The sequence below is a fragment of the Lipophrys pholis genome (assembly GCF_963383615.2).
Source record: "Lipophrys pholis genome assembly, chromosome: 20".
Classification (NCBI taxonomy): domain Eukaryota; kingdom Metazoa; phylum Chordata; class Actinopteri; order Blenniiformes; family Blenniidae; genus Lipophrys; species Lipophrys pholis.
The window spans coordinates 24,339,481-24,364,271 of record NC_137648.1 but is presented as its reverse complement, the minus strand read 5'-3'; the positions used below and the strand labels follow the sequence as shown (position 1 = coordinate 24,364,271).

The 24,791-nt window shown below is 44.8% G+C and overlaps 2 protein-coding genes across 2 annotated transcripts in view; one reads left to right on the top strand and one right to left on the bottom strand.

Moving 5' to 3' along the window:
• Positions 1–740: 740 nt before the first annotated feature.
• Positions 741–11,172, top strand: f3a (coagulation factor III, tissue factor a). Its single transcript, XM_080489621.1, has 6 exons — positions 741–950; positions 3,006–3,117; positions 4,767–4,960; positions 5,523–5,704; positions 6,153–6,321; positions 10,569–11,172. The coding sequence occupies exons 1-6, from the start codon at positions 893–895 to the stop codon at positions 10,709–10,711; spliced, it is 858 nt and encodes a 285-aa protein (XP_080345747.1). The 5' UTR covers positions 741–892; the 3' UTR covers positions 10,712–11,172.
• A 13,318-nt stretch (positions 11,173–24,490) lies between these two features.
• LOC308125964 (tartrate-resistant acid phosphatase type 5-like) overlaps positions 24,491–24,791 on the bottom strand; it is a 5,872-nt gene continuing 5,571 nt past the window's right edge. Inside the window, exon 7 of the mRNA XM_080490021.1 lies at positions 24,491–24,672. Within this exon, the coding sequence (XP_080346147.1) occupies positions 24,580–24,672 (93 nt within the window). The 3' untranslated portion in view covers positions 24,491–24,579. The remainder of the gene's footprint in view (positions 24,673–24,791) is intronic.

Here is a 24,791-nt window from a genome sequence, read left to right as displayed (position 1 = left end):
AGACCCGGAAGCCTACCATGACCACCAAGACAACCAAGACCACCATGACCACCATGACCACCATGACCACCAAGACCAGTAGTGTTGTTCAGTTGAGTGTTGAGTACAGTGTTCAGTAGTGTTATTCAGTAGAGTGTTAGGTAGAGTTGTTCAGTAATGTTGTACAGTAGAGTGTTCAGTACAGTAGAGTTGTTCAGTAGAGTGTTCAGTAGAGTTGTTAAGTACAGCAGAGTGTTCAGTAGTGTTGTCCAGTGGAGTGTTCACTAGAGTGTTCAGTACAGTAGAGTGTTCAGTAGAGTTGTTAAGTACAGCAGAGTGTTCAGTAGTGTTGTCCAGTGGAGTGTTCACTAGAGTGTTCAGTACAGTAAAGATGTTCAGTACAGTAAAGTTGTTCAGTACAGTAGAGTGTTCAGTAGTGTTGTTCATTGGAGTGTTCACTAGAGTGTTAGTGCACAGTAGAGTGTTCAGTGCATTAGAGTGTTCAGTACAATAGAGGGCTCAGTACAGTAGAGTGCTCTACAGTAGAGTGTTCAGTAATGTTCAGTGGCGTGTTCAGTAGAGTGTTCAGTTAGTATTGTTATCATGAAGTACAGCCGTCTCTCCAGTTGCTGTCTGGAGCTTTACAGTCCTTTGTGAACATTAATCATGTCTCAGCAGAGGGGGTGGGGTGGGGGAGGGGGTGGGCGGGGACTCCTCCCCCCGGACGCTCCTTATATGACCGGACGGTCCCTGCATAAAGAGCTGAGAGCAGGCAGAGCAGCCACATAGAGGATACGCACACTCTGGACCATACACACCACACAGAGCACACCGCACACCACACATACACACACACACACACACACACCACAGAGGACTATACACTCGAGTTGAGGATTATTTCTAAAACAACATGGTTCCGAGTCCAGCAGCAGTCCTGCTGCTCTCCCTGTGTTTACACACTGCTTCAGGTAGGTCACACACACACACACACACACACACACACACACACACACACACACACACACACACACACACACACACACACACACACACACACACACACACACACACACACACACACACACTGGTAATGAAGAGGTTAAAACATGTCTAACTCTCTCTTGTCTTTTTGTAATAATTGTTTCTAATTCTTTATAGATTATTGGTTCACTATGGAGGACTGCACTTCTCTATATAAACTCTTTCATTGTGAGCAGACTGATTGTGTCCAGTGGAGGTTTTGTTCTGGTCGAGTTTCTCACTGGAGCAGATACACTAGTCATTAAATAGGAGCGGCTCAATGGTCAGTCCCTTCAGATTAACAGTGGAGCAGTGTGGTAATCCCTTCAGAGTAAGATTAGTGGAGCAGAGTGGTAATCCATTCAGATTTAGATTGGTGGAGCAGAGTGGTAATTCCTTCAGATTTAGATTAGTAAAGCAGTGTGATAATGCCTTCAGATTAAGATTAGAGGAGCACTATGGTAATCCATTCAGATTTAGATTGGTGGAGCAGAGTGGTAATTCCTTCAGATTTAGATTAGTAAAGCAGTGTGATAATGCCTTCAGATTAAGATTAGAGGAGCACTATGGTGATTCCTTCAGAGTAAAATTAGTGGAGCAGTGTGGTATTCCCTTCAGATTAACAGTGGAGCAGTGCGGTAATCCCTTCAAATTAAGATTAGTGGAGCAGAGTGGTAATCACTTCAAATTAAGATTAGTGGAGCAGTGTGGGAATCCCTTCAGATTAATATTAGTGGAGCACTATGGTGATTCCTTCAGATTAAGATTAGTGGAGCAGTGTGGCAATCCCTTCAGATTAAGATGAGTGGAACAGTGTTTTAATCCCTTCAGATTAAGATTAGTGGAGCAGAGTGGTAATCCCTTCAGATTAACAGTGGAGCAGAGTGATAATCCCCTCAGATTAACAGTGGAGAGCATTGACAGTGAGCTCCTCTCCAGAGAATGTCGACAGGCTGCAACATGCAGAATGTGAGGATTGGCTCCATCTCATTCAGTCAGTTCACTAAATCCACCAGACATGAAGCTCTGATCAAACTGAACAAGTCATCCAGCCTCTGAGTCTGCAGAGCCTCAGCTCTCTGGAATTAATCCTCTGAGTTTACAAACAGCTCTACACTCAGCTCTCTGGAATTAATCCTCTGAGTTTACAAACAGCTCTACACTCAGCTCTCTGGAATTAATCCTCTGAGTTTACAAACAGCTCTACACTTCGCTCTCTGGAATTTATGCTAAGCTTTAAAACAGCTCTACGCTCAGCTCTCTGGAATTTGTACTCTGAGTTTTGAAGCAGCTCTGCTTCTCCAGCAGAGTCACCAGTGTGTCACTGCTGCTGGTTCTGCTTTTCTCTTCACCTGACGTCATAAAGCTGCTGCTGCACTTCCTGGAAGGACTCACCTCAACAAGCCTGTACTGGAGCACGCACGCACACACACACACACACACACACACACACACACACACACACACACACACACACACACACACACACACACACACACACACACACACACACACACACACACACACACACACACACACACACACACACACACACAGTTTTGTGGCTACATACTATCAGTAAGGAGTGAACCAGACACACTGTGAACAATCAGTTCATGTCTTCACTGATATGATCCTGCACCTCCTCATGTTCCTCATGTTTGTCTTGTTTATTATTTTCGTCAAGTTTCTCATGTCCCTCATGTCCCTCATGTTCTTCATGTTTGTCTTGTTTCTTATGTTCTTTAAGTTCCTCATGTCCCTCATGTTCTTCATGTTCTTCATGTTTGTCTTGTTTCTTATGTTCTTTAAGTTCCTCATTTTGCTCATGTCCCTCATGTCCCTCATGTCCCTCATGTTCTTCATGTTCTTCATGTTTGTCTTGTTTCTTATGTTCCTTAAGTTTCTCATTTTGCTCATGTTCCTCATGTCTTCATGCCTATGTAATACGTAGGCTGTTTTCTGTCATTTATAATCTGTAATCTGTAATCCCACGTGTGCAGGCACTTTTCCACGAGCTCAGAACGTCACCTGGAAATCCACCAACTTCAAAACCATCCTGAGCTGGGAGCCCCAACCTGCAGAGGACTTCTCCTACACCGTGGAGTTCTCTGTGTGAGTCCCCGATCACTCTGATCACTGATCAGAGTGATCACTGTCACCTCCTCACTCTGTCACCTCCTCACTCTGTCACCTCCTCATTCTGTCACCTCCTCACTCTGTCAAGTCCTCACTCTGTCACCTCCTCACTCTGTCACCTCCTCATTCTGTCACCTCCTCACTCTGTCACCTCCTCATTCTGTCACCTCCTCATTCTGTCACCTCCTCACTCTGTCACCTCCTCATTCTGTCACCTTCTCACTCTGTCACCTCCTCATTCTGTCACCTCCTCACTCTGTCACCTCCTCATTCTGTCAAGTCCTCACTCTGTCACCTCCTCATTCTGTCACCTCCTCACTCTGTCAAGTCCTCACTCTGTCACCTCCTCACTCTGTCACCTCCTCATTCTGTCACCACCTCACTCTGTCACCACCTCACTCTGTCACCTCCTCACTCTGTCACCTCCTCACTCTGTCACCTCCTCACTCTGTCACCTCCTCATTCTGTCAAGTCCTCACTCTGTCACCTCCTCATTCTGTCAAGTCCTCACTCTGTCACCACCTCACTCTGTCACCTCCTCACTCTGTCGCCTCCTCACTCTGTCACCTCCTCACTCTGTCACCTCCTCATTCTGTCAAGTCCTCACTCTGTCACCTCCTCACTCTGTCACCTCCTCATTCTGTCAAGTCCTCACTCTGTCACCTCCTCACTCTGTCACCTCCTCATTCTGTCAAGTCCTCACTCTGTCACCACCTCACTCTGTCACCACCTCACTCTGTCACCTCCTCACTCTGTCGCCTCCTCATTCTGTCACCCATTCACCCTGTCACCTCTTCACTCTGTCACCCCCTCATTCTGTCACCTTCTCACTCTGTCACCTCCTCACTCTGTCACCTCCTCACTCTGTCACCCCCTCATTCTGTCACCTCCTCACCCTGTCACCTCTTCACTCTGTCACCCCCTCATTCTGTCACCTTCTCACTCTGTCACCTCCTCACTCTGTCACCTCCTCACTCTGTCACCTCCTCACTCTGTCACCCCCTCATTCTGTCACCTCCTCACCCTGTCACCTCTTCACTCTGTCACCTCCTCACTCTGTCACCTTCTCACTCTGTCACCTCCTCACTCTGTCACCTTCTCACTCTGTCACCTCCTCACTCTGTCACCTCCTCACTCTGTCACCTTCGCACTCTGTCACCACCTCACTCTGTCACCTCCTCATTCTGTCACCTCCTCACTCTGTCACCTCATCACTCTGTCACCTCCTCACTCTGTCACCTTTGCACTCTGTCACCTTTGCACTCTGTCACCTCCTCACTCTGTCACCTCCTCACTCTGTCACCTTCTCACTCTGTCACCTCCTCACTCTGTCACCTCCTCACTCTGTCACCTTCTCACTCTTTCACCTCCTCACTCTGTCACTTCCGCATTCTGTCCTTCTTTCACAATAGTGGAGTGAGTTGGCGATGGAGGTGTTTTTTTCTTTCATGCTTTTTGTTTGAAGGTGTGTGTGTGTGTGTGTGTGTGTGTGTGTGTGTGTGTGTGTGTGTGTGTGTGTGTGTGTGTGTGTGTGTGTGTGTGTGTGTGAAGGTGTTTGAAGGTGAGTAAAGGTGGCCGTGATGCATTATGGGTAGAGAGCTGAGTGTGTGTGCCTGTGGCTGCAGGGTGGGCGGGGACAAGCAGAGGATCCTCCACTGCATCCGCTCTCCTCTCACTATGTGCGACTTGTCGTCGTCGCTGACCGACCGGGACGCCTGCTACACCGCTGACGTGCTGACTGAGGCCCGCCAGGGGGCGGAGTCACAGCTCACCGAGCCCCCCCACAGCAGCTCGCCGCGCTTCTGTCCCTACACAGACAGTGAGGCACACACACACACACACACACACACACACACACGCACACACACACACACACACACACACACACTGATGACACACGAAGACACATACTGAGGACACACTGAGGACACACACACTGAGGACACACATTAAAGACACACACACACACACACACACACACACACACACACACACACACACACACACACACACACACACACACACACACACACTGATGACACACGAAGACACATACTGAGGACACACTGAGGACACACTGAGGACACACACACTGAGGACACACATTAAAGACACACACACACAAACACACACACACACACACACACACGAAGACACATACTGAGGACACACACTGAGGACACACACACACTGAGGACACACACACACAGAGGACACACACACACAGAAGACACACACACACTGAGGACACACACACACACACACAGAGGACACACACTGAGGACACAGACACACACTGAGGACACAGACACGCATTGAGGACCCAGTGAGTTTGGTGGCAGTAGAAGCCTCTGACCTTTGACCTCTGCTGTGGTCCCCAGCGGTCATCGGCCGACCAGAGTTCCAGGTGAAAGTGAGTGAAGACAAGAGGAAGACAACGCTGCTGGTCAGCGACCCGCTCACGGCTCTGTTCAGCGCCGAGCGGCAGCTGAGCATCAGAGACGTGTTCTCTGATCAGCTTCAGTACAGAGTCACCTACCGGAGGAACAAGAGCACCGGCAAGGTCAGCGCTCGGTTCTGTGTTCTCTGCTCTCTACTTCTGTTCTGTGTTCTCTAATTCTGTTCTCTATTCTCTGTTCTGTGTTCTCTTTATTTTCTGTTCTCCATTCTGTGCTCTCCACTCTGTGTTCTCTGTTCTCCCCTTGCTGTTCTCCGCTCTCTGTTTTGTGTTCTCTGTCTCCACTCTCGGTTCTCCGCTCTCTGTTTTGTGTTCTCCACTCTCTGTTCTCCGCTCTCTGTTTTGTGTTCTCTGTTCTCCACTCTCGGTTCCCCGCTCTCTGTTTTGTGTTCTCCACTCTCGGTTCCCCGCTCTCTGTTTTGTGTTCTCTGGTTTGTGTTTCATGTTCTCCGCTCTCTGTTCTGTTCACTGCTCTTTGTTCTCTATTCTCTATTCTCCACTCTCTGTTCTCGGTTCTCCCGCAGTGGTTCCACGTTCTCCTTGTGCTCCTCAGAAAGTCCACACCTCCAGGAGCAGTGTGATCGAGCTGAGCGGCCTGGACCGGGGGGAGAGCTACTGCTTCAACGTCCAGGCCTTCATCCCCAGCCGGCCCAGCCACCAGCAGCTGGGCCTGATGAGCCAGACACAGTGCTCCGACCAGGACCGCAAGGACATCTTCACAGGTGGAGCTCTACTGGAGGCTGGAGGGTGGAGGGTAGAGGCGATGGAGGGAAGCTGGTTAGTTTAGATGATGGAGGGAAGAGGGAAGGTGGAGGTGATGGAGGGATGCTGGTTAGTTTAGATGATGGAGGGAAGCGGGAAGGTGGAGGTGTTTGAGAGATGTTTCTTAGTTTAGATGATGGAGGGAGGCAGGAAGGTAGAGGTGATGGAGGGCAGGTGGAGGTTATGGAGGGAAGCTGGTTAGATTAGATTATGGAGGGAGGAGGGAAGGTGGAGTTGATGGAGGGATGCCGGTTAGTTTAGATGATGAAGGGAGGAGGCAAGGTGGAGGTGATGGAGGGAAGGTGGAGGTAATGGAGGAAAGCTGGTTAGTTTAGATGATGGAGGGAGGAGGCAAGGTGGAGGTGATGGAGGGAAGGTGGAGGTAATGGAGGAAAGCTGGTTAGTTTAGATGATGGAGGGAGGAGGCAAGGTGGAGGTGATGGAGGGCAGGTTGAGGTTATGGAGGGAAGCTGGTTATATTAGATGATGGAGGGAGGAGGGAAGGTAGAGGTGATGGAGGGAAGGTGGAGGTGATGGAGGGAAGCTGGTTATATTAGATGATGGAGGGAGGAGGGAAGGTAGAGGTGATGGAGGGAAGGTGGAGGTGATGGAGGGAAGCTGGTGAGTTTAGATGATGGAGGGAAGCTGGTGAGTTTAGATGATGGAGGTGATGGAGGGAAGGTGGAGGTGATGGAGGGCAGGCTTGTTACATATACAGTGAAATGAATCTTTGATCTGGATCCCCACCAACAGTTACTACATTACCAGCTGGTTAGTTGTTGAAGAATCTTGTTAGCAGACGACTGACTGACACCAGCCGAGATGAGTCCACTTTACACTTATTATTTATTCATTTTATGATGGCTTATATACAATAAAACCTGTGATATAGGGACGCCTTAAAATCCAAGGGCAAGTGTCCCCTGGAGACAGGTGTCCTCTCTTCAGAGGGACGGGTCAGAAGGACAAATTGTAGGACCAGTTGATATAGAAGGAACCAAACACCAAATATGTTAGGGTTTTTTAAAAGCACATAACTGATCCAATACAAGATGTATACAATATAAATACATATATACAAGGGATGCACTGATACCGATACCAGTATCGGATATCGGTTTGATACCAGGCATGAGTACATGTACTCGTACTCATAAAACTGCCACCGATACCACGACCCGATACCACTTTACAGCAGCCATGCGTTGTGTATTGAGACGGGTGAACTCCCTGGCCTCACAGCCGGAGGAAAGCAGGACATGGAACTCAGTTCCTCAGATGAACACTTGTTGTATTTATTGGCCAGTTAGGTTCATGTACAGCTTCTGCTAGATCCGCTCCACAGCACCTCGCTCTCAGGCACACTGGTCAAGGGCAGCACGTCTCTTAAAGGGCCACACACACAATGTTTTCTAACTGTAAAGTGGCAATGCCATAAGAAAATAATATTCATCATTTTGAATGTCAGTACATCACAATGTAGGACTGTTGTTCAAATAACATCCGTAGAAAGAAATTTAAGGAAATTTAAGTACTTGGTATCAGTATTGGTGAGAACTCAAATGCAAGTACTCGTATACTGCTCGTTTTGGAAAAAAGTGGTATTGGTGCATCCCTAATAGACTGTATATACATGTATATAAGATGTATACAAAATGATTATTAAATAAGATTTAATTTACTTGAGGGACCACATACAGTCCAGTTTCACCTTGAGTGGACCAGACGGGTAAAATATTACTATAATAAGTTTTTCTTTCTTGTGGTCACAGTGGATGTTATGAAATTATCTATATTTTTGTAAGATCAAACAGTTCGTACTGAAAATGATTATAATCTCAACATAAAGTCAATTTTAATGAAACATTCTGCTGCAAAATACAATGAAATGTCAAAATAAAACTAGTATGAATCCTCTATAAGCTCCTTGCTTGGAGGGACCAGACTGGACCTCTTGGGGGGTTCTGGTCCTCGGGCCTCATGTCCTCTGCTGGAAAGGGAAAGTTTAACCTTCGTGTGCTCAGAGGACGTGACATCACAACTGTCCTCCACCCTGTGAGCTAGGCTCCGCCCCTCTGAGGTCAACAGCGCCACCTGTAGGCACGGACTGCTCCTGCTCCAGAGCTACTGGGTTCTTGTGTGAGGAGATCCTCCGTCTCCCGTCTGAACAATCACAGTTTAAATAAAATAAAGATCCAGAGGCTCAGAACTCCTGAAGTGAAACAGAAACTACTTTAGGAAAGGTGGAGAACGCCGGGCAGCAGAGGTGGAGATAGTTTCTGGATCGTTACGTTATGGGACGTTATGGAACGTTATGGAACGTTATGGAACGTTATGGATCGTTACGTTACATTATGGAACGTTACGGATCGTTACGTTATGGATCGTTACGTTATGGATTGTTACATTACGTTATGGAACGTTATGGAACATTATGGATCGTTGCGTTACGTTATGGAACGTTATGTATCGTTATGGAAATTTATGGATCGTTATGGAACATTATGCATCGTTGGGTTACGTTATGGAAATTATGGATCGTTACGTTTTGTTATGGAACGTTATGGATCATTACATTACGTTATGGAACGTTATGGATCGTTACGTTACATTATGGAACGTTACGGATTGTTAAGTTTGGTTATGGAACGTTATGGATCGTTACGTTATGGATCGTTACATTACGTTATGGAACGTTATGGATCGTTGCGTTACGTTATGGAACGTTATGGATCGTTGCGTTACATTATGGAACGTTACGTTACATTATGGAAAGTTATGTTACTTTATGGAAAGTTACGGATTGTTATGGAACGTTATGGATCGTTATGGAACGTTATGGATCTTTAAGTTTTGTTATAGAACGTTACGGATCATTACGTTATGGATCATTCCGTTACGTTATGGAACGTTATGCCTACGTACTGCCTCTATTCTACTTTTCGGTTCCTAGATTTTCTAAAAGTAGAAAAGCTAGGAACCTCCAGTAAGCCAGCACTGTGAGAACCAAGAGTTCTTCTGGGGAGATCTGGGACCAGCAGTTCTTTAAGATCTGATGGAACCTGGTTGTTCAGAGCGTTCTAAGTTAGAAGGAGGATTTTAAATTCTCTTCTAGATTGAACAGGGAGCCAATGAAGCGAGGTTAGTATTGGAGTGAGCTGATCTCTGGTGCTGGTTCTGGTCACGACTCTGGCTGCAGCATTTTGAACCAGTTATTGTTTCACCCTGATTACAGGGAGTTACAATAGTTACTCTGGAAGTAACTAATGATGGATTACTTTTTCAGCATCACTCTGAGTCAGCATGGTTCTCATGTTGGAAATATTACGGAGGTGAAAAAAGGCCGTCCTGCAGATTGTTTAATGTGGAGTTGAAGGATAAATACTGGTCCAAAAGAACTCCCAGGTTCCTCACAGTGGTACTGGAGGACAAAGTAATACCATCTAGTGGTACTAGATCTTTAGATCATTTCTCTCTCACATGTTTTGGACCAAATATAATAATTTCAGTTTTATCAGAGTTCAGGAGCAGGAAATTACATCTCATCCAACCTTTATGTCTTCAAGACGGCTTCTAGTTTAGAACGTTGGTTATTATTACTACTTTATTGATCGTTACGTTATGGATCGTTACGTTATGTTACAGAATGTTAAGGATCGTTATAGATCGTTATGTTATAGAACGTTATAGATCGTTATGTTATAGAACGTTATGGATCGTTATGTTATGTTATGGAACGTTATGTTATAGAACGTTATGGATTGTTATGTTATGGAACGTTATGGATCGTTATGTTATGGAACGTTATGGATCGTTATAGACCGTTACGTTATGGAATGTTACGGAAGTGAGCCCAGAGTGACTGAATATTCCAATAATCAAGTCCAGCTCAAGTATTTTTACCGTTTCAGTGTCGCTCTGCTTGAAATTTACCAGGAGAACTTGTCTGTTGTCCTCGTCAGGCAGGTTGTCCTCATTAAGGTGTGTTGACAGGTGAATATGTGTCCGTCCACAGGGACGTGTCCTGTACAGGGGGTCACTCTTACCAGGTCCTCAGAGGTTCTCACAGGTTCTCACAGGTTCTACTGTATTTATAAAACCTGGTTTTCTGCACTAAATGAGAGCTGCAACAGCACCTCCTGGTGGACACACACAACACTCCTGCATGTTACATAACTGTGTGTGTGTGTGTGTGTGTGTGTGACAGTGTATTCAGTGGGAGTGATCGCCTGTGCCATCTTCCTCATCCTGCTGCTCATGGGCATCATCATTGCCGTGGCCGTGGTCTGCTGCAAACACAAGAACAACCAGAAGAGTGGCAAGGAAGGAGTGCCACTCCAGGACGTGTAGACACACGCACGCACGCACGCACACACACACACACACACACACACACACACACACACACACACACACACACACACACACACACACACACACACTACGGTACATGTGAGCTGGATGTGAACGTGGTTCCTCCAACACTGGAAACGATCTGGCTGGTTTCTGTGAAACCGACTGAACATGTTGTTTTCTTTATTTATCGTTCTGAGACTTTAACTGCTGTACAGACCGTGGTGGTCTGCTTCCTGTTCGTACCTCCGATAACGTAAACACTACCAGCTGATTTTATTTATTTCATTTACTGTCACAATGGGATGTGGGGCTCTGATCAGCACACCTTATTTTTCTATCCAATCTATTTATTGTGTTTCAAAGAAAAATATTTGTTTACAAGTGTTTTTGTATTTCAGATTGTATATTTTATGTCATGAAATGTCAAAGGGATTAATAAATATTTTACAGAACAGGACCAGTGTGTTCATTTCCAATCTCTCCAGACAGTTTGGGTGGAGCTGCAGGTGGAGGTGTGCGGGGAACTTTCCGCTCCCTCCATCCATCCCCTGCCGCTCTCCACCACAGCCTGAGAGCTCCCAGAACAACCAGAAGATCCAGAAGATCCAGAAGAATCAGAAGATCCAGAAGAGCCAGAACCAGAACAACCAAAAACACAACAAGAGCCAGAACAACCAGAAGAAACAGAAACAGAACAACCAGAACCAGAAGAACTAGAACCAGAAGAACCAGAAGCAGAACAACTAGAACCAGAACAACCAGAAGAGCCAGAACCAGAACAACCAGAACCAGAACAACTAGAACTAGAAGAACCAGAAGCAGAACAACTAGAACCAGAAGAAACAGAAACAACCAACGCGTTCAGGTGCATCACGTAACTCTGCCCTCTGACATGCTAACAAGCCTCAGGGCTCACACAATAGCAAGGCTACATGCTACATGCTAACTAGCATCAGGGTCCACACAGTAGCAAAGCTACATGCTAACTAGCATCAGGGACCACACAGTAGCGACGCTACATGCTACATGATTAAACCATGACTGTCCTGGACAGTTGGAACAACAGTATTTCTTCAGCAGGACGAAGAACCTGACATCACGACCCCGAGTGCAGAACTCTGTTCCTGTTCTGATGGAGGCTGGATGGTGAAAGACCCTGTCAGCTGTGTGAGCAGCCCCAAGGCTCTACATGGTTCATTACATTCACACATTCACTCACACATTCACACATTCACACACCAATGGAGGCTGCAGCCTCATGTAGGCAGGCAGAGATGGGAATTGAATCTGCAACCTCCTGATTGGACAGCGCCTCTCCTTGTATGAATGGGCCTTTAGATGTGAAGGCAACACATGTTAATGCTAGCTGAGGCTAAACGTTAGCTGTTAGCTTCAGCTAATGACTAGCTAGGGTAAACACAGCGGCATATTAGCATTGCGCTTCACCGTTACTTATGTGGACATGTCAGTTAATCCAGCGTCAAACTGAGAGGCTGGTCGTCTCCCATTGTCTCGCCGGCTTTCCTCATGTCTTCAGTTGATGAGGACATTTTCAGTCTTTCTTAAATTCACATTCGCAAAACTTTAATTTGAGTAAATTAAGATGATGAAGACTCAAGCTCCTTCCTCTGAGGACGGCCGCTCACCTCAGGAGACAAGAAGGGAAGATGGACGCTCACCTCAGGAGACATGAAGATGGAGGCTCACCTCAGGAGACATGAAGATGGACACTCACCTCAGGAGACATGAAGGGAAGATGGACGCTCACCTCAGGAGACATGAAGATGGAGGCTCACCTCAGGAGACATGAAGATGGACACTCACCTCAGGAGACATGAAGGGAAGATGGACGCTCACCTCAGGAGACATGAAGGCGGAAGCTCACCTCAGGAGACAGGAAGGGAGGACGGACGCTCACCTCAGGAGACATGAAGACGGACGCTCACCGCAGGAGACAAGAAGGGAAGATGGACGCTCACCCCAGGAGACATGAAGATGGAGGCTCACCTCAGGAGACAGGAAGGGAAGACGGACGCTCACCTTAGGAGACACGAAAGGAAGACGGACGCTCACCTCAAGACACACGAAGGGAAGACGGACGCTCACCTCAGGAGACACGGAGATAGGACAGACCCTCACCTCAGGAGACATGAAGGGAAGACAGACCCTCACCTCAGGAGACATGAAGGGAAGACGGACGCTCACCTCAGGAGACACGGAGATAGGACAGACCCTCACCTCAGGAGACATGAAGGGAAGACAGACCCTCACCTCAGGAGACATGAAGGGAAGACGGACGCTCACCTCAGGAGACATGAAGGGAAGGAAAACAAAGAGCTCAGAAATGGAGGACTACACTTCTTATGATGAAGAGGAAGATTGAAGCGATGAGGAAGAGTCTGAGTAGGAGGATCCAGCTGTGAGAGAAGATGTATGAAACATCCCTCCTGGTGGAGGACGCCTCCTGGTGGCAGCAGGAGGAACTGACAGGGAAAGGCAACATGGTCCATCCAGTGTGGAAGCTCTCATCCATAGACACTATATACGTAGACGACTCATCGACTGCTGCCGCTCACCAGAGCGCCGCGTTTACAGGGCGGCCATCTTGGACTGGTGGCAATCGCTCCTGCAGCGCATTACTTCTATAGAGGAATGACCTGCGTACACTATTAAAGCTGTCATGAATCACACAATTCTGAAGCAATTTTCAATATATACATATATACATATATATATATATAGAGAGAGAGAGAGAGAGAGAGAGAGAGAGAGAGAGAGAGAGAGAGAGAGAGAGAGAGAGAGAGAGAGAGAGAGAGAGAGAGAGAGAGAGAGAGCTGTAAATAGAACAAAAGAAACCCAGAAAACGTTCAGATGTGTTCAGGTTTTATTGACATTATTGCTCAGGACTATGGCTATACACTGCATTTGACAATTATTATTGTATAATTGTACTACTACTGTATTATTGTTACTGCCATTCTTATAATTATTATATTCTCATATTATTATTTTATTTTATATTTACTGGTATTCTCATTGTACTATTATTATTGCTATATTATTATATTGTATTATCTCATAATTATCTAATGCTGTTTATTATTATTATAGTTTTTATTATTGGATTGTAGTTACTGGATTCTTATATTATTATTGATATCATTATTATAACCATTACTACGGCTGAGTATAGCAAGTAACCTGTTTGCCCACGGTAACAGTATTATCACAATACTGCGATTCTGCTCGTTATATCGCTGGAAGTTTCATCCTCGATATATTACGACATCTGTCTATCTGAAGAAATTCACAATTTATTGACTGAACCCATTTCATAGGAATTACTAAGCATTGGCAATCAATTTCACATGAATAACAGCCCAGTAAAACACATTAACACACTAAACAAAGTGTATACTGAACATTAACACACTAAACACAGTGTGTACTGCACATTAACACACTCAACACAGTGTGTACTGCACATTAACACACTAAACAAAGTGTGTACTGCACATTAACACACTAAACAAAGTGTGTACTGCACATTAACACACTAAACAAAGTGTATACTGAACATTAACACACTAAACACAGTGTGTACTGCACATTAACACACTAAACAAAGTGTATACTGAACATTAACACACTAAACACAGTGTGTACTGCACATTAACACACTAAACACAGTGTGTACTGCACATTAACACACTAAACACAGTGTGTACTGCACATTAACACACTAAACAAAGTGTATACTGCACATTAACACACTAAACAAAGTGTATACTGAACATTAACACACTAAACAAAGTGTATACTGCACATTAACACACTAAACAAAGTGTGTACTGCACATTAACACACTAAACAAAGTGTATACTGCACATTAACACACTAAACAAAGTGTATACTGAACATTAACACACTAAACACAGTGTGTACTGCACATTAACACACTAAACACAGTTTATACTGCACATTAACACACTAAACAAAGTGTGTACTGCACATTAACACACTAAACAAAGTGTATACTGAACATTAACACACTAAACACAGTGTATACTGAACATTAACACACTAAACACAGTTTATACTGCACATTAACACACTAAACAAAGTGTGTACTGAACATTAACACACTAAACAAAGTGTATACTGCACATTAACACACTAAACAAAGTGTGTACTGCACATTAACACACTAAACACAGTTTATACTGCACATTAACACACTAAACAAAGTGTGTACTGCACATTAACACACTAAACAAAGTGTATACTGAACATTAACACACTAAACACAGTGTATACTGAACATTAACACACTAAACACAGTTTATACTGCACATTAACACACTAAACAAAGTGTGTACTGCACATTAACAAACACTAAACAAAGTGTATACTGCACATTAACACACACTAAACAAAGTGTGTACTGCACATTAACACACGCTAAAGAAAGTGTATACTGAACATTAACACACTAAACACAGTTTATACTGCACATTAACACACTAAACAAAGTGTGTACTGAACATTAACACACTAAACAAAGTGTGTACTGAACATTAACACACGCTAAACAAAGTGTATACTGAACATTAACACACTAAACACAGTTTATACTGCACATTAACACACTAAACAAAGTGTGTACTGAACATTAACACACTAAACAAAGTGTGTACTGAACATTAACACACTAAACAAAGTGTGTACTGCACATTAACACACTAAACAAAGTGTATACTGAACATTAACACACTAAACACAGTTTATACTGCACATTAACACACTAAACAAAGTGTGTACTGAACATTAACACACTAAACAAAGTGTGTACTGCACATTAACAAACACTAAACAAAGTGTATACTGCACATTAACACACACTAAACAAAGTGTATACTGCACATTAACAAACACTAACCAAAGTGTATACTGCACATTAACACACACTAAACAAAGTGTATACTGCACATTAACACACGCTAAAGAAAGTGTATACTGAACATTAACACACGCTAAACAAAGTGTATACTGAACATTAACACACTAAACACAGTTTATACTGCACATTAACACACTAAACAAAGTGTGTACTGAACATTAACACACTAAACAAAGTGTGTACTGCACATTAACAAACACTAAACAAAGTGTATACTGCACATTAACACACGCTAAACAAAGTGTATACTGAACATTAACACACGCTAAACAAAGTGTATACTGCACATTAACACACACTAAACAAAGTGTGTACTGCACATTAACACACGCTAAACAAAGTGTATACTGCACATTAACACACACTAAACAAAGTGTATACTGAACATTAACACACTCAACAAAGTGTGTACTGCACATTAACACACTAAACAAAGTGTGTACTGAACATTAACACACGCTAAACAAAGTGTGTACTGCACATTAACACACGCTAAACAAAGTGTATACTGAACATTAACACACTCAACAAAGTGTGTACTGCACATTAACACACTAAACAAAGTGTGTACTAAACATTAACACACTCAACAAAGTGTGTACTGCACATTAACACACGCTAAACAAAGTGTATACTGAACATTAACACACTCAACAAAGTGTGTACTGAACATTAACACACTAAACAAAGTGTATACTGAACATTAACACACTAAACAAAGTGTATACTGCACATTAACACACTAAACGAAGTGTGTACTGCACATTAACACACTAAACAAAGTGTGTACTGCACATTAACACACTAAACAAGTTTATACTGCACATTAACACACTAAACAAAGACTGTACTGCACATTAATTAACACAATAAACAAAGTGTGTACTGCACATTAATAAACACACTAAACAAAGTGTGTACTGAACATTAACACACTAAACAAAGTGTGTACTGCACATTAACACACTAAACAAAGTGTGTACTGAACATTAACACACTCAACAAAGTGTGTACTGCACATTAACACACGCTAAACAAAGTGTGTACTGCACATTAACACACTAAACAAAGTGTGTACTGAACATTAACACACTCAACAAAGTGTGTACTGCACATTAACACACGCTAAACAAAGTGTGTACTGCACATTAACACACACTAAACAAAGTGTATACTGAACATTAAAACACTAAACAAAGTGTGTACTGCACATTAACACACTAAACAAAGTGTATACTGAACATTAACACACTCAACAAAGTGTGTACTGAACATTAACACACTAAACAAAGTGTATACTGAACATTAACACACTAAACAAAGTGTGTACTGCACATTAACACACTAAACAAAGTGCATACTGCACATTAACACACTAAACAAGTTTATACTGCACATTAACACACTAAACAAAGACTGTACTGCACATTAATTAACACAATAAACAAAGTGTGTACTGAACATTAACACACTAAACAAAGTGTGTACTGCACATTAACACACTAAACAAAGTGCATACTGCACATTAACACACTAAACAAGTTTATACTGCACATTAACACACTAAACAAAGACTGTACTGCACATTAATTAACACAATAAACAAAGTGTGTACTGAACATTAACACACTAAACAAAGTGTGTACTGCACATTAACACACTAAACAAAGTGTGTACTGCACATTAACACACTAAACAAGTTTATACTGCACATTAACACACTAAACAAAGACTGTACTGCACATTAATTAACACAATAAACAAAGTGTGTACTGAACATTAACACACTCAACAAAGTGTGTACTGCACATTAACACACGCTAAAGAAAGTGTGTACTGCACATTAACACACTAAACAAAGTGTGTACTGAACATTAACACACTAAACAAGTTTATACTGCACATTAACACACTAAACAAAGACTGTACTGCACATTAATTAACACAATAAACAAAGTGTGTACTGAACATTAACACACTAAACAAAGTGTGTACTGCACATTAACACACTAAACAAAGTGTGTACTGCACATTAACACACTAAACAAGTTTATACTGCACATTAACACACTAAACAAAGACTGTACTGCACATTAATTAACACAATAAACAAAGTGTGTACTGAACATTAACACACTCAACAAAGTGTGTACTGCACATTAACACACGCTAAAGAAAGTGTGTACTGCACATTAACACACTAAACAAAGTGTGTACTGAACATTAACACACTAAACAAAGTGTGTACTGCACATTAAAACACTAAACAAAGTGTGTACTGCACATTAACACACCCTAAACAAAGACTGTACTGCACATTAATAAACACACTAAACAAAGTGTGTACTGAACATTAACACAATAAACAAAGTGCGTACTGAACATTAACACAATAAACAAAGTGTGTAACTGCCCTTGGGTTTGAAAGACCAAGACGCTGGAGTCTCGACTGATGCTTCTCAATGCTCCTTTTATTTCGCAGTTGAGCATAGCTGAGCACCGTGAAAACTATAAGACAGTACAAAATACAAGTTATTTAATTAAATATTCTCATACAGTGCAAACAATTCATAAACATACTTTATTTAACCATTTCAATTGTATAAAACCAGACACAAATAACTGTCGATTATTTAATATTGAATAAATAAATGGAGTAAATAAATGCAACAACTGTATTTAAAGATGAGACGACACAACCCGCTTCACCTGCAGTAAGAGGTCAAATAAGACACTGCATTACGTACCTCATTCCGCGCACCAAGGGCGTTAGAAAAAATAAAGGAATCTCTCATAGTGTAGGGGACTTGTCTTGGACTTGTAGATGCACCACTTCACGAATCACGCTGCCTCTGAGCGCACTGCTCTTGTCTGACAGCTCGCTCTGGCGGCTCGCGCTGGCAGCTCCTCCCATTCCTTTCCATACCAGGAAAAAATGCCGCTCGACACCCCCTTTATTCTGCCTGCACAGGTAAGAGTGCCGCTGGGTCCTAAACCCCATGCTGTTTAGGCGCTCCAACAAGGAATCCTGATGCCCAGTGGAAGCTACAGGTAACTGCAGGGATGAGTTGTCTCAAACCCACAGAATTAATTGTCCAAATAACATCCAATATGAAACCAGTGCCCACGACTCCCAACAAGTGAGCCGAGGGTCAGTCACAAAGTGTGTACTGCACATTAACACACACTAAACAAAGTGTATACTGCACATTAACACACACTAAACAAAGTGTGTACTGCACATTAACACACACTAAACAAAGTGTGTACTGCACATTAATAAACACACTAAACAAAGTGTGTACTGCACATTAACACACGCTAAACAAAGTGTGTACTGCACATTAACACACGCTAAACAAAGTGTGTACTGCACATTAACACACACTAAACAAAGTGTGTACTGCACATTAACACACGCTAAACAAAGTGTATACTGCACATTAACACACGCTAAACAAAGTGTGTACTGCACATTAACACACGCTAAACAAAGTGTGTACTGCACATTAACACACGCTAAACAAAGTGTGTACTGCACATTAACACACACTAAACAAAGTGTGTACTGCACATTAACACACACTAAACAAAGTGTGTACTGCACATTAACACACACTAAACAAAGTGTGTACTGCACATTAATAAACACACTAAACAAAGTGTGTACTGCACATTAATAAACACACTAAACAAAGTGTATACTGCACATTAACACACACTAAACAAAGTGTGTACTGCACATTAACACACACTAAACAAAGTGTGTACTGCACATTAACACACGCTAAACAAAGTGTGTACTGCACATTAACACACACTAAACAAAGTGTGTACTGCACATTAACACACACTAAACAAAGTGTATACTGCACATTAACACACTAAACAAAGTGTGTACTGCACATTAACACACACAAAGAGAGGCTCCCGACCTCCTGGTGTAGTGTGGAGAGGCTCCCGACCTCCTGCTGCAGGCGGAGAGGCTCCCGACCTCCTGCTGCAGGCGGAGAGGCTCCAAAACCTCCTGCTGCAGTGTGGAGAGGCTCCCAACCTCCTGGTGTAGTGTGGAGAGGCTCCCGACCTCCTGCTGTAGGCGGAGAGGCTCCCGACCTCCTGCTGTAGGCGGAGAGGCTCCAAAACCTCCTGCTGCAGTGTGGAGAGGCTCCCAACCTCCTGGTGTAGTGTGGAGAGGCTCCCGACCTCCTACTGCAGGTGGAGAGGCGCCCGACCTTCTGGTGTAGTGTGGAGAGGCTCCCGACCTCCTGCTGCAGGTGGAGAGGCGCCCGACCTTCTGGTGTAGTGTGGAGAGGCTCCCGACCTCCTGCTGCAGGTGGAGAGGCTCCCGACCTCCTGCTGCAGGTGGAGAGGCGCCCGACCTTCTGGTGTAGTGTGGAGAGGCTCCCAACCTCCTGGTGTAGTGTGGAGAGGCTCCCGACCTCCTACTGCAGGTGGAGAGGCGCCCGACCTTCTGGTGTAGTGTGGAGAGGCTCCCGACCTCCTGCTGCAGGTGGAGAGGCTCCCGACCTCCTGCTGCAGTGTAGTTCACCGGAGGACCGGAGGAACCTGCAGCAGGTTGGACCACACTACATGGTAGGGACTCCTCTGGACCCGGTTGTTCAAACTTGGTTAACTTTAACCAGGTGTTATCTTGAAGTTAAAGTTAACTCACCTCCAGACCGCCACTAACTATTTACCAGTGGTTAACTCTCACCATGGTGTTCACTGGCAGCGCCGCGTTCATGATGCCAATTTGAGGTAACGAGTTATTATCTGGTTCCCACGTTCTTATCATGTTCCTCTCTGGCCACTCAGTCCACTCTCTAGATGGTTCTCTCTAGATGGTTCTCTCTAGATGGTTCTGGATGGTTCTCTCTGGATGGTTCTCTCTGGATGGTTCTCTCTAGATGGTTCTCTCTAGATGGTTCTCTCTGGATGGTTCTCTCTAGATGGTTCTCTCTAGATGGTTCTCTCTAGATGGTTCTCTCTGGATGGTTCTCTCTAGATGGTTCTCTCTAGATGGTTCTCTCTGGATGGTTCTCTCTAGATGGTTCTCTCTAGATGGTTCTCTCTGGTCAGATTAAAAAAGAAGAGGCACCATGAAGCCTCCGATCATCCAGCTCAGTTTTCATCTTCCACTTTAACATCCTGGTAGTTTATCATGTTTATGGTAGTTTAATAGAGCAGATAAAAACTCTGGCTGCCTCCACCTCAATGTTTAAGACAAAACAGAAGCACAGAGACTTGACAGTGGGCGGAGCCTTGGGCGGAGCCTTGGGCGGAGCCTTGGGCGGAGCCTTGGGCGGAGCCTTGGGCGGAGCCTTGGGCGGAGCCTTGGGCGGAGCGGGACGCTAACCACTGTAGTGTTGTCATGATACCAACATTTTGGTATTGATACCGATACCACCATGTAGTTCGATACTTTTCCAAATAAAAAGAGAACAAAAGATGTCATTAGCTCCAGCCTGTCTTCAGGAGGACCAGTGTCTTTCAATGGTTTGTTACTATGCAGTAATCATCATAAGATAAAATGGCTAAAATATAATATTTTCATATTATATTCTTTATATTCTTTATTATATTATATTTATAATACTAATATTTATAATAGCTCACATTCTTTTCCAGAGCTATTTTTTCATGGGTATATAAGTTACTAGTTGTGGTTCTTTGAACTCCTTCTGCAGGTCTGGGTGGTTGTCCTTCAGGAGTTTAGCAGGTTAGTAGTGTAGCAGGTTAGTAGTGTAGCAGGTTAGTAGGTTAGTAGTGTAGCAGGTTAGTAGTGTAGCAGGTTAGTAGGTTAGTAGGTTAGTAGTGTAGCAGGTTAGTAGGTTAGTAGTGTAGCAGGTTAGTAGTGTAGCAGGTTAGTAGGTTAGCAGGTTAGTAGTGTAGCAGGTTAGTAGGTTAGTAGTGTAGCAGGTTAGTAGTGTAGCAGGTTAGCAGGTTAGTAGTGTAGCAGGTTAGCAGGTTAGTAGTGTAGCAGGTTAGTAGTGTAGCAGGTTAGTAGTGTAGCAGGTTAGTAGTGTGTCAGGTGTTCTCTAACACTGTTTACACAGTGGAGCTTCAGTGTTCATGGAGGCTCAATTGTTTTGAAGTTAAAGTACTTCATATAGTACTTCTAGCACCTGTTTTTTCTACAAGTTACTGCCTTGTGCATGCATCTGTATTACTCTCTCTCTCTCTCTCTCTCTCTCTCTCTCTCTCTCCAGAGTTTCCACGGGTCGTTTGAGTCAGTTACACATGCTCACTCTCACATGGACACAAACGCCATGTCATTTACTCATGTGCATCCAGTATTCTTTTCAAAGTACAAGCTCAGTTGGGAGAAGATTGTTTTGAAATTACGTTGTTTTAAGTTTTATTTTGAAGTTGTGTAGGTCGAGTATGAAGCGCTTATGCAGTTGCGGTTCTCGCACCCCGTCTCGAAGAAACCGGAGTGCAAAAGATACCGGTACCAGCCGGGCCCAGTATAGTATCGTTTTAAAGGCGTCAGTACCGCGATACCAATACAGTACCGGTATACCGAACAACCCTAAACCACTGTTGTTAACCTCACAGTTAACTTTGACGGTGAGTTTGGGGTTTTGACATGTTACCATGATGGTTTGACTCACCGCATGTTAGCTCATCCACAAAGCGCACATTAGCATGTTAGCTAGTTTATGTAGCACATGGTAGCAGCTGAGCCCCTAAACCAGGACTTTCATGGTATGATGTAATCCTGGTGTGAATGATGTCACAGTGTCTGACCAGCTGCAGGTAGTGATGTCATCACAGCGGGGGAGGACGGACTTTATCTACATATTTTGGAAGCAACTCCTCTGAATCCACAGTTCTATAGTAAATACTTTGGTAGAATGATCCTTTCTTGAGAGGAAAATGTGTCGTCTTTCAGTCTGTGTGGGTTTGGAAGCAGTCAGACGTAAACTTCAGACACTAGGAGGCGCAGTTTGACGCAGACGCACCATTTTGCTCCATCAGACTCAATGATTAATGTGGCTTGAAGAAAAAAAAGACAGCCTTGTTCTCTCTTGTTAAAAAGGTCATGTTTTATAGAACGTTCCCCTCATGTGTGACTCCGTCTTGTTCTGCTGGTTCTCCTCGTGCTTCTGATCTGCAGGTTCTCCTCGTGCTTCTGATCTGCAGGTTCTCCTCGTGCTTCTGTTCTGCAGGTTCTCCTCGTGCTTCTGTTCTGCAGGTTCTCCTCGTGCTTCTGATTTGCTGGTTCTCCTCGTGCTTCTGATCTGCAGGTTCTCCTCGTGCTTCTGTTCTGCTGGTTCTCCTCGTGCTTCTGATTTGCTGGTTCTCCTCGTGCTTCTGTTCTGCTGGTTCTCCTCGTGCTTCTGTTCTGCTGGTTCTGTTGATCAGAGTCACGGTTTAGCCAGAGTCCCCTCTTGTTCGGGGGGTTCTGTCACGGATGTTTGAGGAGACATCTGGTTTTTCCCATGTATTTGAATGAGAGGAGGGTGGAGGAGGGAGGAGGAGGGTGGAGGAGGAGGAGGAGGGTGGAGGAGGAGGAGGGTGGAGGAGGAGGAGGAGGAGGAGGGAGGAGGAGGGTGGAGGAGGAGGAGGAGGAGGGAGGTGGAGGGTGGAGGAGGGTGGAGGAGGAGGAGGAGGGAGGAGGAGGGTGGAGGAGGGTGGAGGAGGGAGGCGGCAGGATTTGGCATTTGGACCTTTGACGGTCAATAAAAACTAAACCGCTCCATTCGTCAAAACGTTGAACTGAATTGAAAATAAGTATAAAAATAAGAATATAGGAGCTGTTCTGGCTCAGTGCTCTCCCTCCTCCCTCTGCTCTCTCTCCTCCCTCTGCTCTCTCTCCTCCCTCTGCTCTCCCTCCTCCCTCTGCTCTCTCTCCTCCCTCTGCTCTCCCTCCTCCCTCTGCTCTCTCTCCTCCCTCTGCTCTCCCTCCTCCCTCTGCTCTCTCTCCTCCCTCTGCTCTCTCTCCTCCCTCTGCTCTCCCTCCTCCCTCTGCTCTCCCTCCTCCCTCCTCCCTCTGCTCTCTCTCCTCCCTCTGCTCTCCCTCCTCCCTCCTCCCTCTGCTCTCCCTGCTCCCTCGGCTCTCCCTCCTCCCTCTGCTCTCCCTCCTCCCTCGGCTCTCCCTCCTCCCTCTGCTCTCTCTCCTCCCTCGGCTCTCCCTCCTCCCTCTGCTCTCCCTCCTCCCTCTGCTCTCTCTCCTCCCTCGGCTCTCCCTCCTCCCTCTGCTCTCCCTCCTCCCTCGGCTCTCCCTCCTCCCTCTGCTCTCCCTCCTCCCTCGGCTCTCCCTCCTCCCTCCTCCCTCGGCTCTCCCTCCTCCCTCTGCTCTCTCTCCTCCCTCGGCTCTCCCTCTGCTCTCCCTCCTCCCTCGGCTCTCCCTCCTCCCTCTGCTCAACAAGACGATGGTGAAAAACAACAGAGCGACGAGGTTCAGGTCAGACGAGATGGAGCGTCTCCTGGTTCCTGGATCCTGCCGGCGCTACCTTGGTGGAATCAGTGACGTAATGACGTAGCTCTACTGGCTCCGTTAACGGTGGAAAAATAACCGGTTCTTTGGCGGTGCTCATTTAAGAACCGACCCTGAACTAGAACCTGGTTCTTGTTGGTGGAAAAGACCTAGAAGTGGGGCCAGCGTAGCACCAGTTTAGCCCCTGGTAGGCCGGGGCTTTGGCAGTTTCTAAGTCTGGCCCTGGGCCAGAACTAGAACCTGGTTCTTTCTGGTGGAAAAGCCCCCCAATAGGGACGGTGAGCTGGGTCAGGCCGTCATGAACGGGTGAATTTGAGTTGAAAAGGCTTCAAGCCTGACTGGAGGAGAACTTTACACTCTGATACACAACAACAATCAACAGCCATTTTTATTTGACAGAAGAGGTCAAAGGTCGTCCATAGTCGTCACAAACATTAGAAATACAGGCTCAACATGCTGCTATGGGACGTTATGTGAAGTGGTCTGGACTTTCCTTGGCTGCTCTCCTCTCTCCTCCATCACCTCCATCACCTGTCCGTTGGTGCACTCTTTCTACACAGTGGAACACAAAGTTTCCAGGATTTCCTTGTGCATGGGGGAAATTTTAAATTCAAAATGCATTTCAAAAGTTCTTCTTTGTGCTATTTCTATGTCAAATATAGAATTTTGGT

What these genes read in the sequence shown, in the direction of transcription:
- f3a (XM_080489621.1), top strand. Translation starts at nt 893, where the DNA reads ATGGTTCCGAGTCCAGCAGCAGTCCTGCTGCTCTCCCTGTGTTTACAC. An exon ending in TACACCGTGGAGTTCTCTGT is followed by an intron (nt 3,118 to 4,766) that starts GTGAGTCCCCGA and finishes CTGTGGCTGCAG; the next exon opens with GGTGGGCGGGGACAAGCAGA. An exon ending in CCGCAAGGACATCTTCACAG is followed by an intron (nt 6,322 to 10,568) that starts GTGGAGCTCTAC and finishes TGTGTGTGACAG; the next exon opens with TGTATTCAGTGGGAGTGATC.